This window comes from Chrysochloris asiatica, unplaced genomic scaffold (genome assembly GCF_000296735.1).
Source record: "Chrysochloris asiatica unplaced genomic scaffold, ChrAsi1.0 scaffold00038, whole genome shotgun sequence".
NCBI classification, from domain to species: Eukaryota; Metazoa; Chordata; class Mammalia; order Afrosoricida; family Chrysochloridae; genus Chrysochloris; species Chrysochloris asiatica.
Window position 1 is genome coordinate 15,997,651 of NW_006408556.1, and position 16,319 is coordinate 16,013,969.

General features: G+C 54.1%; 1 protein-coding gene across 1 annotated transcript; it reads right to left on the reverse strand.

Moving 5' to 3' along the window:
* Positions 1-3,837: 3,837 nt before the first annotated feature.
* On the reverse strand, positions 3,838-16,052 carry AARS2 (alanyl-tRNA synthetase 2, mitochondrial). Its single transcript, XM_006860522.1, has 22 exons — positions 15,810-16,052; positions 14,198-14,389; positions 13,530-13,675; positions 13,182-13,349; positions 12,304-12,448; positions 11,577-11,722; positions 11,245-11,353; positions 10,815-10,853; positions 10,600-10,711; positions 9,986-10,119; positions 9,400-9,544; positions 8,847-9,019; positions 8,618-8,731; positions 8,371-8,511; positions 7,628-7,765; positions 7,437-7,546; positions 7,185-7,293; positions 6,793-6,915; positions 6,520-6,630; positions 4,598-4,681; positions 4,409-4,519; positions 3,838-4,005 (listed from the first exon to the last, which is right to left on the reverse strand). The coding sequence occupies exons 1-22, from the start codon at positions 16,050-16,052 to the stop codon at positions 3,838-3,840; spliced, it is 2,961 nt and encodes a 986-aa protein (XP_006860584.1).
* Between the last annotated feature and the right edge of the window lie 267 nt (positions 16,053-16,319).

The following is a 16,319-nucleotide window of genomic DNA, read 5'->3' on the forward strand; positions in this document are numbered from 1 at the left end:
TAAAATCGCTCTCTGACCCACCTGCTTACAACTGCCCCTCGGGTTCCCCACCCACCTCACTGACAGTGTCTCTGCCCTGTTAGCCAGCTTCTCCCTCTTGGCAGGCATCTGTCTCAAGGCCTGGGGCTTTTGTCTGCATCTCCCCTAGGGTTCTCTCTTACATGCCTACCAGGCCAAGAGATGATTGGGGCAGGTCAGGCCTCAGTTCTCAGATGGGATTTCCCAATTTGTGAAGTTACAAGAAAAGAAGCAAAAAAGTTTCTCAGACAGAACCCAGGCCCAGCACACTTGGTCTTAGCTCAGTGAATCATTTGCCTCAAAAGAGTCTCTAGAAGCTTCTCTCTCCCACTCATCATCTCTTCCTTCAGCTCAGACCCCAGCAGGGAAGCTCAGGCTCCAAAGGTCAGGTCCCTCCGGAAAACCACCTGCAGCGAACAAGCCCTGGTGTTCTGGTAACCAAGGGAAACCAGCCAGGCGGCGGATGGAGTGCGATTGGAAGCTCTTGGGCCTGCTGGAGGGATCGCACACCAAGAAACTGGTGATTGGTGTCAGTTTTTCCGCTCTTTTTCACTACCCACGACCTACCAGAATCTTCCCTCTTCCTCCCCACACTTGAACTCGATACTCGCCCGTCAGTTTGCAGACTGTTCTGGGTTGTGTGTGTGTGTAGGTGGGGGAGCGTGGGGAGAAGGCAAGGTCCACTCCGAATGGGTGGGGGTCTCCTGGAAGTACAGACCGGCGCTTCCACGCCACAGGAAATGTGGGAAGCTGAGGCGATGGCCGCCAGCAGGTTTCGGACCTGTGTGGGCTGAGGGTCTTTTGTCTAGGGGCACAAGACCGGTTTCTGGGACCCGCCGGCCTGAGTGGTCAAGGAAGAGTGTGATCAGCCCTAAAGGGGATACTAGGGGTCTGGGTTCCCTGTCCCGGAGATCATCTCACCGGTTCGCTCCGAGCTCCGCTGCTCGCCTTCGCTCAGGACCCCTAGTGCGCCCGACAGTCGTTAGGGACGCCTTGCGTTGCCAGGAGGCGGGACGTGGCCGCCTAGCTGCCTGTAGCCGCAGGTCCGAGGCCAGGTGCGCAGGTCCGCGTGCCCGTCTGCGTGTGCAGCACGTTTCGTTGGTAGCTTGGTGTAAGAGCGGAGCACCAGTCCTTCCTTATGCCTGTCCGTACGCGCCTTGGCACGTGGCTTCCTGTCGCAAGGTGGCCCAGGCCCTGCCTTAAGACAGCCGTCTATGTAGGGCTGCTTTGTGGGCTATGAGAATTCTGCCCTTAGGGGAGGGTGTGCTTTGTGTTCTGATGCAGAACTCCTGGACTACTTGGTACATTTTTTTTTAAAAAAGGTTTTTATTATGGATTGAGTGAAAGTTTTCAGGGCACATCATCGGTTTCGCATTCAAACATTCATATACCTTGTTTCATTACATTGATTATAATCCCCTCCACATACCATCAGTTAACAGAGTTTCTCTCTATCCTCTTTAGCTTTTTTTTTGGGAAAAACTTTGCCTTTTTGGAATTTACAGGCTCAGCTTTTAGGGAAGGTTTTTACATTTATCTGTGGGTATCCAGGGCTCATGTATGGAATTACTAACCAGCATAACTGAATAATCAGATAAGGGACATTTTGCTATGTCTGCTAGGTGGCTAAAGTCTGATCCTCAGAGCCTATGGTTTGGACGGTCAGCAACGCTTGGGCCCACAGGGACTTGAACTCCTGACCAGGTCTGCATCAGATTCCCCCTTATTGGTACATTTTTAAGGGAAATGATAGTGGTGAGATGTCCAGGACACCTGCAAGGGTTACTGGTGCTCCTGTGAGGCCTCCTGTTGACTCTAAACCCTGCCGGTAGGGCTGTGGGCTGCAGCACCTCCCACCTTTCTCCAGAATGTAAACAAGGCTGGCGTTTGGGACCTGAGGCAGGAACGTTCCACAGGCTTCCACAGAGCTTTTTAATACAGCTCCAAGCCTGGAGCCATCTCCCTCCAGCCCTGGAGTGGCAGGATGTGGTGGCTCTGATCTAGAGGGTGGGGGTGACCCACTTCTGGGGGCTTGCTCATAAGAAAAATAAATTGCCCTTCAGAAGAGCAGCAGTAGACAGGTTGGTGGGAGGAGTCTCAAGTAGAGGCAATGAGCTATGAAGACAGTAGAGCTTTGTTTTAGGTTGGGTACTGGTGGTGTGATGGCTTTAAGTATTGAGCTGCTAACAGAAAGTTCTGTGGTTCAACTCCACTAACTAACCTGAGAACGATATGACAGTCTGCTTCCGTAATGATCACAGCCTTGGAAACCCTATGAGGCAGTTCAACTCTATTACAATGGGTTGATTTGGTGGTTTAAATGGTTAGGTGCTTGGCTGTTAACCAAAACAGTTGGTGGCTTCTGGGGAGAAAGATCGGGTGATTTGCTTCCATAAAGATGGCAGTCAAGAAACCCCACAGGGGCAGTTCTACTCTGCTACAGGGGGTCACTCGAGTTGGAATAAATTGGCATTCCAGAAGCCTGGTTTCATCAATAAAATGGGGGCACCACAACCCCTCACCTTGGTGCCTGCCCCTACTGAGCTTTCTCAAGGAAGCTGGACCTGTGGTGAGGACCCTCCACTGTGGACACTGCTCTAGTTACCGATATCCTGAAGAGAAGCTTTACAACTCCAGAGAGCACGAGTGAACAGTCAAGGGCCAGGCACCAAGGATGGCAGTCCCTTCAAGCCCTCATCAGTGATGATTGCCAAGTCACCAGTGCCTTATTTAGAATGAGGAATTGTACAAGAAATGGCAGTGAAAGGAGGGCTGGCCCTGCTCTTCTCATTTTTACTACACAGTAGGCCCAGACCTTGTTTGCTGGGGTGCCCCGAGATTGAAGATGGATTCCTGAGGTCCTTTAATCTAGCAAGTGAGGCATGGGAGCAGATGTGGAACTGTAGTGAAAAGGCAGGCTTCCTTTCATCCCTCAGCTTTTTGCTCTGAGATGACGATTTTAGTCTTGTTTCACCATCAGTTCAGGCTGGGAGGTTCTTGTAACTTGCTTCAAAAGGAAAGGACTGGTCTGGACCCTGCAGTCTGACTCCATTACCTGCTACACTCCTGCTTACCTACGCTGCACTAGCCTCTTCACTCCCACCTCATGGCTCCTCACTGGCTGTTCCTTGAGCTAGTAATGCTCTTCCCTCAGATCCCTGCATGGCTCATACCCTCACCTCCCAGGCCTCTGCTTTAGATGCCACCTCTCACACTCCTGATCTCCTTTCTACTTTGTTTCCACCACAGATTTCACCTGTACCTGCTTCTCCACAGATCAACAAATCAACAGTGCCTTAGCTATACAAGAAGCCATTGATAGTGAAATGAAGTAACAAAAAGGAGGTCTGCTCTGAATCCTTGCAGGCTGCTGGCACTCAAGAAGCTCTGTTCGTGCCTGGAATAGCTTGGCACATACAGAACCTGTCTGAGCACTTGTGGTCAGGAGGGTAGTCCTGAGTGGGACCCTAGGTGGCCTTTCAGCCCAGTGTGAGGGGACACATTGGTAATGGGGCATGCATACAAAGTTGCTGGGAGGAAAAAGGCTGTTTTTTTTTTTTTTTAATAAAAGAATCTTCTAGCTTTCTGTCCTCTGTGAAATCTTTACAAATGTTCACAGTCATGATAGTCACAAAGGGAAGGGACAGGGGTATGTGTCTATCGTCTTGCTTCTATTGCCCAGTTCCCTGTTTCTCATGTCCATGAAGGGCTTGGCTGGAGCGGCCCTCTCTGCTTCACCCTCCAAGAAGGTTCTGCTAGCCCCTCAGGACTCTTGGCACTTGCATGTCTGCTGTTTCTTTGTTCACATTGGCCCCTGGGTCAGAGCTGGGTGAGGGCATAGGCTCGGGCTGTACTGAGGGCAATTTCCAGGTCAGCAGTGCTGCTTCCAGTGCCCTGGGCCACAACTCGAGAGCCCCATGCCTTGCCCCCCATGTGGCTGCACACAGCCAGTGCCCAGGCCTCTGCTGTGAAGGCGGGTGTGGCACTCTGGGGACAGAAACAGAAAGGGAAGTAGTATAGAGCTGCCCGCTCTGCCACATGCACTAAAGGTCCTATCGGGCATGGAGTGGCAGGTGATTAGCATTCCTTCCCCAGCTGGATGAGAAGACAGAAGGGCTGGGCTGGGAGTGTGTGCAGAGGGTGATGATTGTCTGCTACTTGCTTACAAGGGCTGCGAGCCCTGGCTGTGAGGAGAGTAGGGTGGGCACTGGTGCTTGTACCCTGGGGGTGAGGTTCCTATCTGTTCCCATCTAGGGGTGATTTCTGAGATCACCTCCATCCACCCAACCTTAGCTCCCTCGTCTGGGAGGAGAAAGCAAGGTGTGAAACTAGAGAGCTGGACCAGGGGGCTGGGTGTGTGGGTGTGTGGATGCTCTCCCGCTGCCCTCACCTGGGCCACCTGACAGGCACACAGCACATTGCCCAGGGGCTGGGGGCTGAGCAGCAACACAGATGTGCTGGGGTCCTTCTCACACAGCTGCCGCACCATCTTCACCAGCACCTGGACACAGAAGACACATGGGGAATCTTACAGCTTTCCAGACCCCCAGCTTCCCCCCTCCCCTGCCCCAACACTCACAGACAGGGACTCAGCAGGCACTGTATCCACAATCAAAGGCCCCTTCGTGTGCCGCTCCAGCAACTCCTGGGTTTTCTTTGCTGCCTGTGGGACAGGGAGGAAGTTAGAGGGCTGAGGCCAGGAGGCAGCTCTTCTATCCATTCCAACTCTACACTGGGCCATGTCCTCTCTTCCTCTCCCCACGGCCCCCAGCTAAGGTCATCAGCTCTGCCTAGAATGGCCTCCTAGTCCTGGGCCCTATCTGGGTCCTTCCTCCGCTCCTTTGCCTCTTCTCTCTTTCCATATAGCCTGAGACTCTGACAAATAGGCCACTGAAGGAGAAGTGAAAGTGCTGGAACAGATGGCCTGGGAGGGGCCGGAGGAGCCATTAGGGTTGAATGGTGTTAATCACATCAGGGAAGGCTTCCTGGAGGGAGCGTCAGAGCCACATTAGGAAGATGGCAGAGACAGAAGAAGGGAATGACCTGCTGTGTGTGTGCTAGAGAACAAGGCAGGCTACCAGGCTGCCACCCCACCCCCCACCCCCCAGCACAACCTCCCTCTGGCTCACCTTGTATCCCTCAATTCTTGAGGCTCCTCAGGGAGGTTAGAGGTCGCTGACCCTGTATTTATTTTGGGGGTGGTGGGCAGGAGCATGGTGCGAGGGTTAGGGTAAGGGTTGGGACTATGGCCAGGTCTAAGCCTGTTGTTATTTGCCGTCGAGTCAGTTCCACTCATAGCGACCTTGTATAGAGCTCCTAAGGAGCAGCTGGTGGGTTTGAACAGCCAACCTTGAGGTTAGCAGTCCAGTGCTTATCTTATAACACTACACCAATACTTCAGCTTAAGCCTCTGACGGTTAAGTGCCATCGAGTTGGTTCCAACTCATAGCCAAACTGTATAGGGTTTATGAGGAGCGGCTGGTAAGCTTGAACTATCTTGCAGTTCAAATCAACCTTGCAGTCCAGGGCATTAACCCACAGGACCACACCAGGACTTCAGGTTAGGTCTAGGACATACTTTATTGTTAGAGTTATGGTTAGGACTAGGGTTAGTGTTAGGGATACAGGTTGGGTAGTCCTGGCATATTGCTGTAGGATAAGCACTGGACTGCTAACCACAAGGTCGGTGGTTCAAGCCAATACTTGGAAACTCTACACAGGGTCGTAATGTGCTAGAACTGACTCGATGGCACTAAACAACTACAAAAAGTTAGGAGTAAGGCTTGGACTAGTTTTTAGGATTACGGAGAGGATTATTTTAATTAGTGGTGGTGGTTATGTGCTGTGGTGGAGTGAGTTCTGACTCATAACGACCCTGCACAGGGTTTCTGAGGCTGTAAATCTTTACGGGAGCAGAAAGCCTTATCTTTCTCCTGCGGAACAGCTGGCAGTTTCAAACTGTTGACCGTAAGGTTAGCAGCCCAACTCGTAACCACTATGCTACCAAAATTCTTCATTTTAAATAATAAAAATTCTTAGTATCTGTTTGATTTCCTCTTTATTTGGGAAGTTCTGTAACTGCATTATTCCCTCTTTTTACTTTATGGTGGCTTCTTTTTGCTGTTACAACTGTATGTCTGGTTCTCTATTTTCAGTTTATAGCTGTTTTACTTCACATACATCTGTATCTGGGTTGAGTCTAGGTGATATTGTCATATATGTTAATCTTAGCATGTTAGCTGCTGCTGTCGGTTCTCTGTCCAAAGAACTCCCCTTAGTTTTACTATTTCTTATAAGGTTGGTCTGGTTTATACATTTTTAAAAATTTGTTTGTCTGAAAATGACCTAATTTTGCCATCACATTTGATGGACACTTTTGCTGGATATATGATTCTTGGTTGGCAATTTGTTTCTTTCAGGATTTTATATGTGTCTGACCCTCGCTTGATGTACCTGCTCTCTGCCCGCCCTCTGCATGAGTACAGTTAAACCCCTTCTTACCCTCCCTATCTCCAGCTTGCGGATGGCAGTGTTGGCACGCCGCTGCAGCATCTTCAGTGTCGCCTGAAGCTCCCGCCGCTGCCACTGGGGCATCATGGCAGTGTCCACAGCCTACGGCCAGAAGCAGCACATCTCCCCTGGCCTTCCCTGAGCCCCAGTCTCTGAGGCAGGGTCCAGCCAGGGCCTGGGAAGATGCCTCCTCCACCCCCATCCCACTCAAAGGCTGACACAGTTGCAATGCCAGGATCTACAGGGGGTGGGGGTGGCCCTCACTTCAGTGAGTCGTCCCATGTCCTTGGATAGGCGCTGCGCCTCCGGCACATCCCTGCTACCCTGATTTAGCCGCTCGGCCACTGCTTTCACCTCCTGGGCCAGGCTTTGGCCCACCTCTCGGGCCTGTGGAGAAAGAACAGGATAGTCAGTTCTACCTCTAGGACGGGATCTTAACAGGGACCAAATTAGAAAGATCTAACATAAGGACCCATCAAAATACCAGCATCAGTGAATCATAACAGTTCTGGCTACAGACAGCTGGCACCACCACATCAGTGCACAGGACCTAAACTGGTTCTGCTGATTGGCATCCCTGAGCCTGAGGGTGTCTGCTGTGAGTGTCCCGGGCCCTCCCTATCCCAACAGCCTCCCAGGATTCCTGGCTTGCTGACCTGCTGGGCCTGCTCCCCGGTAATGGCCAGCAGACGGGTGGTGCCCTTGGCTAGCTGACGCTCCCCAATGATAACCAGATCTCCCACGGCCCCTGTTCGTAGCAGATGACTGTGGGGAGACAGGGGGAGGAGGAAGTCAGGTGGGATGATGGGAGAAGAAGTCTGAACCCTAAATCCGGGGCTGGTAGCTCTAAAGATCAAGGAAGGCTACTGAAGGCCCCGGACCAGGGCAAACAGAAATGGCTGACTTACGTCCCACAGCACAGCTCCACGGAGGTCTGCAGTGCAGCCTGGGAGGCTGGGTCCAGCGCCTGGGCCACCGGCACCCCCACTGATACCACCCGCACGGGGTCTGGGTATACCTGAGGGGGAGGGGGACACAACTGGTAACTGGTCTGAGCAGGGCAAGCGCTCTCCACCTAGGGAGGACTCCCCCAACTCACCTCATCCAGGGAGCGCAGGCCAGGGACACAGGTGGTGAGCGCCAGGGCCACCTCGTCCATGTACACAGGTTCATCCTGCCTCACAACCTGCTGCACAGCACCCTCCACTGCCTGGAGCTGCTGGGGGGTCAGGGGGCCCTGAGGGAAGGGGTGCAGGGAAGAGGTGTCAGCCTCAAGCTGGAAACTGCTGACTGAGCAGCAGTGTTGGTTGGTCTCTCCCTGGGCTCTACAATTGTGGCTGAACATAACAGGTGCTGAGTAAGTTTTTGTAGAACAGACCGTCCTTTTCCTTAGAAAGCTACCCGGGAGCAGGACCCACCGGCAGCTGCAGACATTTCGTTAAGCACCCAAAGATGATGAGATACCAGAAAATGAGGCTGTCTTCTAGGAAGCTTATGGGAAGGACAGCCCAATGGGAGAGAAAAATACAGGTTGGGGGAGCAGAAGCAAGGAGTCATTAGGCTGGATGAGGTCAGGCAGTAAAGGCTTCGTGAGGCAAGGGAGACAGGGTGGCAGAGAAGGGAGACAGTAGCCCCTCTGTTCTTGGGGGCGGGGGGGAGGGCGGGCTGCAGTAACAGGAAGTGGCTGGAGGGTCCTCAGACTTTTACACCATCAGAGCTGGGAGAGGCCTTGACACAGTCCAGCCTGAGCCCTCAGGGACAGAGGACTGCCTGGGCTCCCACAACCACAGACTGCCTCTCTTTAATCTTGTCACTGCACATGGCACCTGCCACCCTGCTCACCTGGGTGGCAACGTCGAAACGCAGCCGCTCGGGACTGAGATAGGAGCCCCGCTGCTCTGTGCCGGGGCCCAGTGTGTACCGCAGTGCCCAGTTCAGCAGGTGGGTGGCCGTGTGCTTCTCCATGCAGCCTAGGCGCCAGGCCTGCAACAGTTTTGTCACCCAGGGCTCTGGGCAGACAGGGGTGGGGTGGGGTGGGAAGAGTGAAGGGGCTCTAGAATACCAAGAACAGCGGGAGTTGGGTACTTACCTCATCCACATGCAGCTGCACCTGGTCCCCCACCTGGAGGCGCTCAGGGGCCACAGCCTCATGCAGAATGAAGCCCCCACAGACCTGAGCCCGGGTCACTGGGAACAGTATGTCCTGGGAAGTAGCAGGGACCAAGGCATCAGAGTGACTATCAGAGCTTGTCCCTCCCACTGGCTTTGTCAGGTTGGCCTCCCACAGAAGTTTGTGCATGTGCACACGAGCAACTCACCTGTTGTTCTACCTGAACCAAGTAGCCACGGTCCGAAGCCTGACCCCCCTGTTCGGCGTAGAAGTTGGTCCTGTCCAAGAGGAGCCCACAGCGCTGGCCTTCCCCGACAGAGGTCACAGCTGCCCCATCTTCTGTGTACAGCTGTACCACCTGGGCCTCACAGGCGCCAAACTCTGCCAGGGCACAGAATGGTTATCAGTGCCGGGCAAGGGATGGTGACGTGGGGTGAGGGGCTGTGCCATATTTGAGGCCATAGGCATGTGGCGGAGTCCAGTTGTGGTGCTGGTTTGAACTGCAAGGTCGGTGGTTCAAGCTCACCAGCTGCTCTTCATAAACCCTACACAGGGTTGCTGAGTCTGAACCCACTCAAGCGCACTTAACAACAACAAAGGCACTAGGCTAAAGGGGTTTCCAACTGGAGGGAGGTGCAGAGACCCCTGGTGGCTATACTAGGGAATACATACGGGCTGGGTGTAGCCATCCACTCTGATTGATGTCCCCTCCCAAACCAGGTTAGGCAAGCTGGAGGCCACCTGCCTGTGTCCAGGCTCACCATAACCCCCACCGGGCCGCAGGGAGTAGCTGTACTTGGGACTGTCATCGGTTGGGGGCACTCCCTGGCGCTTCAGCTCCCCGAGCGCGTGGATGTCAAGCTGCAATCCCAGGTCCTGAGCTGGCTCGGCCTGCTGAGCCCGGTGCTGCAGGACAGGCATGTGGATATGGAAGCAAGGAATGGGGTGCAGTGGGGCCTGAACCTCTGCAGAGCCCTGTCCCTGTCACACAGCTGTGTGGGCCCTGTAGCCCTCTCTGGGGGAAGACCCCTGGGTTGCCTAGTGAACCACTAATCTTGCAGGTTTCCCAGGATGAGGCCACCCCTGGAAGTCCCTCTAGGATGCTGTATGGCCTCATTCCTTGGGCTCCTCTGTTGTGCCTCTGTTGTTACTGTTCCTCTCTGCAGGCTCTGGGGAGTGTGATGTCCTGGGCACCTGTACCTGTCACCCCTGTGGGTCAGGGTTCAGCCCCTATCTTAGCTTCTTATTTCCCCTCAATAACCACAGTTCCTCCCCTGGGAGTTTGGGGCTGGGGAGGAGGCCGACAGAGACCCATCAAACCCTGGGTGGGGATCTGCCAACCTGTACCTGAGCTTCCTCCAGGGCCAGCTTCTCCAGCCCAGCGGTGTCCAGCTGCACACCTTTCTCTTTCAGCATTAGCTCTACCAAGTCCAGGGGGAGTCCCAGGTCCCCAGAAAGTGACAAGGACCAGGCCACTTCGGCTTTGAGAAAGGAAGACAAGAGGCACTGAGGAGTGCAGATGGGGGGGCCAGGGAGGGAGGATGAGAGTGAGCATGAAGGAAGGGCCAGGGCTTTGGTTTCTAACACAGAAGCCACCAGGTGCCCCTGGCCCACATCAACCAGACCCAGAAGAGGGGCCATCTTCCGGCTGCCAGGCCAGAGCGGAGGTTAGCTCTGGGTACTCCCAGCCCCAGATCATTTCCTAGGTGGAGGGAGCGCTGCACAGGCAGGGGGCACTCTGGACAGTGGGGCTGGAGGCAGGGCTAGCTGGACAGTGCTCCTACCACACAGAGGCTGGCATGCTGGAAGGGCACTGGGAAAGGGGACACTGGAGTGGATGTAGGGTGGACATGAGGTCCAGGCTGGCCCTAAGCTCATTCTCTGCTCATGCAAGTAGCCTCTGCCTGCCTTGGCGGGTCCAAGTGAGCCCCTCAAGCAGGCAAGCACAGGGACCCAGTTACCAGGGAACATGTCAGAAGGTCCCAGGCGCCTCAGGGTTCTATCGATGATCCGCCGACCTCGCTGCAGGGAGGCCAAGAAGGCCGCCTCGTCTTCCGACACCAGGCTGGTGATCTGAACCAAGGGCAGGGTGGGGGTGGAGCTGGGCCCTCCTCAGAGGGGGTGGGAGCTCTCTCCCAGCTCTCCTCAGCCCCTCTCTCCACCATCAGTCTAGTACCTGGGCTGAGCTCTTCTGCAGTTCTGGATAGGCGTCTCCCTGGGGAAGGTCGACAGAGCTGAGGAGGGGGGAAAACAGCTAGTCTGATGTCCACCTCCCTACACTTTCTGGAGGACACCCGTCCTGGAGGCTGACCAGCTGAGGGACTAAGGGAGGGACCCAAGTGGGAATGCTGTTTCTCTGTAGGATGGGGATATAAGTAGAAGGGAGCTACAAGGCCAGAGGCTTGGTAGCCTGGGCAAGGGGGCTTCCTGAAGTTTTCCTGCTTTGTGTAGCCAGTTCCAGCTTTCTCAACCTACTGATGGCACAGTGGACTGGATAGTTATGGGGGGGAGCCCTGGGTGCCCAGGCTGGGGTGCTGTCTGGGCTGAGCAGGAGGCTCCTTGAGCACCCAGGGAAGCCCGCAGGAGGGGGGAAGCTCTGTCCTTACCAGTGACTCTACCACCACAGGCACCAGACTGCCTAGAAAGCCAGGGGGTGCCCTCAAGATTTCTGTGCAGAACCGCACAGCTCGACGGAGGATCCGACGAAGAATCAGCCTAGAGGTGTTCAGAATCAAGGTATGAACCCCAGCAGCCCCAGTAAGCAGTAGGGGGGCAGGGTGGATAAGGGTCAGTACTGGGGGGGCACGGAGGACAAAGGCGCTGTCCCTCATTGCTCCTGTAGATCCACTTGAACCTGAACCCCCTTTCTGCCTCCTTGCCCCCTCTCCCCTGCAACCTCAGCACCTTGTGCCCCTTTCTGCTCGTTTTCCAGACTCACGGGGCACCTGACATCCCAGGGGAGACACCATCAGCGATGCAGACACTAAGCATGCGGATGTGGTCAGCCACTATGCGGTACGCCGTGTCTGTGCATCCCTCATCTGCTGCACCTACCCGGCCCCTGTAAGGAGGGGCCCCGCAGCCCTGGAAAGCAGGAGAGGAGACACAGCTGCTGGCTGTGCCTGATCTGCGGTGGAGGCTTGTCACTGCACCTGCATCATCTGCCCTCACCCCAGAGCCAGCCACATCCAGTATGGCCTTGCTGGGCAGGCCCTGGACTGCAGTTGCCTCAAAGACGAACGGGAGCCAGATACTGCCTTCACGGGGCTCACACTCAACACTGCAACGATCATGTTGTTGTGAAGTGCCATCGAGTTGGTTCCAACTCATAGTGACCTTGTATAGGGCTTCCAAGGAGCTGTTGGTGGGTTTGAACTGCTGACCTTGTGGTCTGCAGTCACCATTTATTGAGTTTCTGTTGTCAGAACTGGGCGGGTACTTGGATGACATGGCACTTAGTCCTCAAAGCAGCCCATTTGGGGAGGAGCTATTATCCTTACTTTAACGAAGAAGGCACTGAGGCTCAGAGGTGCTAATTGACCTGAAACCACAGAATTTATCAGAGCAGAGCTGAGATATGAACCAGCCCTAACTCTGGGTGCTGTCCATCACCTGCTCTGGACACGACAGGCCACAGGAGGAAGGAATAGAAGAGGGAGGCTCACCTGCCGGATAGCTTCGAGCAGTGGGGAAAAGAGGTCAGTGTCGTAGGTGGAGCGCTTGCCTTGCAGCACGGCCACCAGCCTTTCCAGGCCCATCCCGGTGTCCACATGCCGCTGGGGCAGGGGCTGCAGGCTTCCATCTGTCTCTCTGGCCAGAGAAGGTGTGAAAGGGGAGGCCCCGCCCAGGAGTGCAGGTGGGAAGCAGATGCCCAAGTACAGGAGTGAGGAGGCGGGACCCAGGGACACACACACAGTGAGACAGGCAGGCAGTATGTAGATCGTCTTCTCCCCACCAAGGCTACACAACAGGCCTCAGCTCCTGTCCTTTCTCACAGTGTCCTCATTCCTGCTCAAACCCTTCCCCAGTTTGAGACAGGCCCTCCAGGGACAGAAGTCTTTGTCCACAGAAAGAACCAGGTCAGAGCAGGAAGGAACCCTTGAACAGGTCAACTGTTCACCTCCAGCATATTATGACTGATACACGCTCAGAGGCTGGAAGGAGCTCTGGTAGCACAGTGGTTACAAATCGGGCTGTGAACCTTAAGGTCAGCGGTTCGAAACTACCAGCCACTCCGCAGGAGAAAGATGAGGCTTTCTACTCCCGTAAAGAGTTACACCCTCGGAAACCCTGTATAGGGTCGCTATGGGTCGGAATTGACTCGACGGCACTTAACAGCAACAACATGCTCAGAGGCTGGAACACAGCAGTGACGAGCTGAACCATTACAGGCAAAGACTGAGATGAAAGGGTTTAAAACCAAGTTGCTTGGCACATAGTACGCACAACTGAAGTCCTTGTTTTTCCCCTAAGCAATGGCTCAGTCTCCTGTGTTTTTCAATTCCCGGCCAGGGAGTACCCTCCTGCCTCAGCACCCCATTACCTGTTGTGCTGCATGAAGACCAGATTCCAAAGCTCCACCAGCTGAGGGGTTCCCACCCCACCATCCAGGTCATAGTGGATCTCGGTACAGGGCCCACATGGACCAGTATCTCCCATCTCCCAGAAGTTTTCTTGTGGCCCAAAGGAAAGCACACGGCTGGCGGGTACGCTGCAGAGAAAGCCAGGCCAGTGGTGGGGAGATGGACAGACCCAGAAACTATGAGGGCCTCTCCTTCAACAAGACCAAGAGGGTGACCCTAGGAGCCCAGGGTATGCTGAGACGGAGGACAGAAAGTGGCAGTCTCGAATGCCTGGCCATCCAGGAGACATAAGAAGAGGATAGACTTACCCTAAGCTGAGCCAGATGTCCCTGCTCTCCAGATCTGGGTCCAGTCCTGCCTTGGGGTCACCACCAAAGTAGGAGACCCAGAGCCTGTCCTCAGGGATCCCATAGACTTGGGTCAGCAGCTCCCAGGCCATGCTACAAGACTCTTCCTGCAGCAGAAAGCAAGAGGTGGGAAGAGGAAGGCCCCACTGACGCACCAAGCAAGCCACAAGAGCTCAGTCCTCATCTTCAATCAAACCCATTTCAACTGCACACCTTGTTCCCCGAACAAGCCACGATCATTTCTGCCTCTGAGTTTTTCCTGCCCAGAAAGCTCATCCCCTCTTCTAAATCTTATCTTTCAAATCCCTGAACAAGGCCCACCTTCTCAAAGACATCATCTATCCATCCTAGCCTGGGATGCAGATCTCTAGCATCTGCATTTTTACATTACTGACCATTGAGTCATATAACAATTATTGATTAGACAGCAGTCATAGTCCCTGCCCTCAAGGAGCTTGCAATCCAGCTAGGGAAGAGAGAATTTCTATTCTACACATGCATGCTGATCCGGCACTTGTCTATGTGTCTGGTATGAAGCAATGCCTAAGAAGACTCTAGGAGACTTAGGACAGGACTGACCTTGACTTACCACTGACCCTTTTCAAACTCCAAGCTGCCCTGAGTCTCACCTTAAAATATTCACCGCCAAAGGCCCAATTGCCAAGCATCTCAAAGAAGGTGTGATGGGAAAGGTCTCGGCCCACATCCTCCAGGTCGCTGTGACGTCCTCCAGCCCTCACACATTTCTGACAGTTGGCCACACGCTGGAAGCCTGCCATCTCGCTCCGTGGGTCCACAGTGCCCAGAAAGATTGGCTTGAACTGGAAGCACATAAAAGGAGGTATGTGCTCCTCAGTAGAAGGAGAAAGTGAGGAGTTGTATTTGCCCCTTCCCTGTGCCACACACACCAACCAGAGACAGCTTCCACAGCCCCCAAGGTTGCCCCTGTGTAGGCTCAGACCACATTGTATCCTCAGGGCCACAGCCATCCCTGGCCCCACAATTCACTTTCCCCAGGAATGGCAACCTTGCGGGCTGTGGAACCCATCTCTGGTATGTGTGGTGCAGGGAAGGGGCAAATAAATCATGACCAGAAACCCTCTGCCAGTCAAATAGGCAAGATGAAAGGATTGCACGGGTGGTTGAGAACAGGATACTGCATGGCTACAGCCTTCATCTGTTTCTTTAACCACACCCAGTAAACTGCGGATACAAAACAGGTCACAGAGTACTCTGGGCACTTCCTAGAATGTCAGCATTTAGTAAAGATTGGGGGCTGCCTCTAATGTTAACCTGCTGCTGTGTGACTTGGAGTTGGTTCAACTCATAGGGACCCTGTATAGGATTTCCCAGGCTATATAAATCTTCGCGAGAGCAGAAAGTCTCATCTTTCTCCTTCGGAGCAGCTGGTGGATTTGAACTGTTGATCTTGTGGTCAGTAGCCCAGCTCATAATTCACTATGCTACCAAGGCTCCTTAAAGTTAACCTACCCTCCCATTTTACAGAGGAGGGCAATGAGACCTAGTGAGGGTAAGTGCTTGTTCCAAGTCAATAGCTTAGAGGATACTGCCGGGTGGCGGTTGTGTGCTCTCCAGACGGTTCCAACTCACAGTGACCCTGTACAGGGTTTCCGAAGCTGTAAATGGGAGTAGAAAGCCTTACCTTTCTCCGGTGGATGGGCTGGTAGATTTGAGCTTCTGATCTTGTAGTTAGCAGCCCAGTTTGTAATCCACTATGCTACCAGGGCTCCTTACAGAACAGAGCCTGTTGTTGGTGGTGGTGGTTGCGGTTGTGGTTATGTGCCATGGAGTCGGTTCCGACTCATGGCGACCCTGTATAGGGTTTCCGAGGAGTGGCTGGTGGGTTTGAACCACTGACCTACGGTTAGCAGTCCAGAGCTTATGCTGCAATGCCACACCAGTACTCACAAAGAACTGTACCTAGCACATGGTAATTGCTCAATAAACTCTTGATAATGATGAGTTCATAAATAATGAATGACTAAATGAAGCCAGATTTCCCCACCATTCTGCCCCACAGGATTGCACACTTGCCATTCCTAGACCTAAAACTCAATCCCAACCCAGAAGGCACCCAGGTCGAGTCCTTCCCAACCCCCTCCCCCAATACATATGGGCTCCGACCCCGACCCCGCTTCTTTTGCCCAACCACGCAGCGCTTTTTCTCCTTTAAAAAAAAGTAACAAATCCCGCCACCAGCCAGCAGGGCTCAACCCCCACCTGGTTCATCCCCGCATTGACGAAAAGCAAACTGGGGTCGCCGCGGGGCCGTACGGAAGCGGATGGCACTAGCCGGTGACCATGGCGGTCCCGAAAGAAGGTCAAGAAGGCGTCTCGTACGGCCCTGGCCGGGGCTGGAGGGGGCTCGGATGAAAGCGGACGATGGCTGGAGGCCCTCCAGGAGGGGTACCTTCCAAGAGCCCTCCGCAGCCGGCCGGCTGCAGCCGACACCGACGCTGCCATCTTAGCTCCGGGCAGCGACTTCTGACCGTCAAGTGTTTCAAGGAAGGCCGGGCGTATCCTACAGCGACCCCTATCGTTTGGAGGACTCAGGATAACCTCTGCCCAAGCCAATCCCACTGTCATGCAGGGGATTTCCAATCAGCGACCCTTTAGGGTTTTGGAGACTGCAAATCTTGACGCTAGCAGACCAATTCAACCTTTGCCCACTGATCTTGCAGTTAACCGCCCAACACGTAACTCATTTCGTTGTTGTTGTGAAGTGCTGTC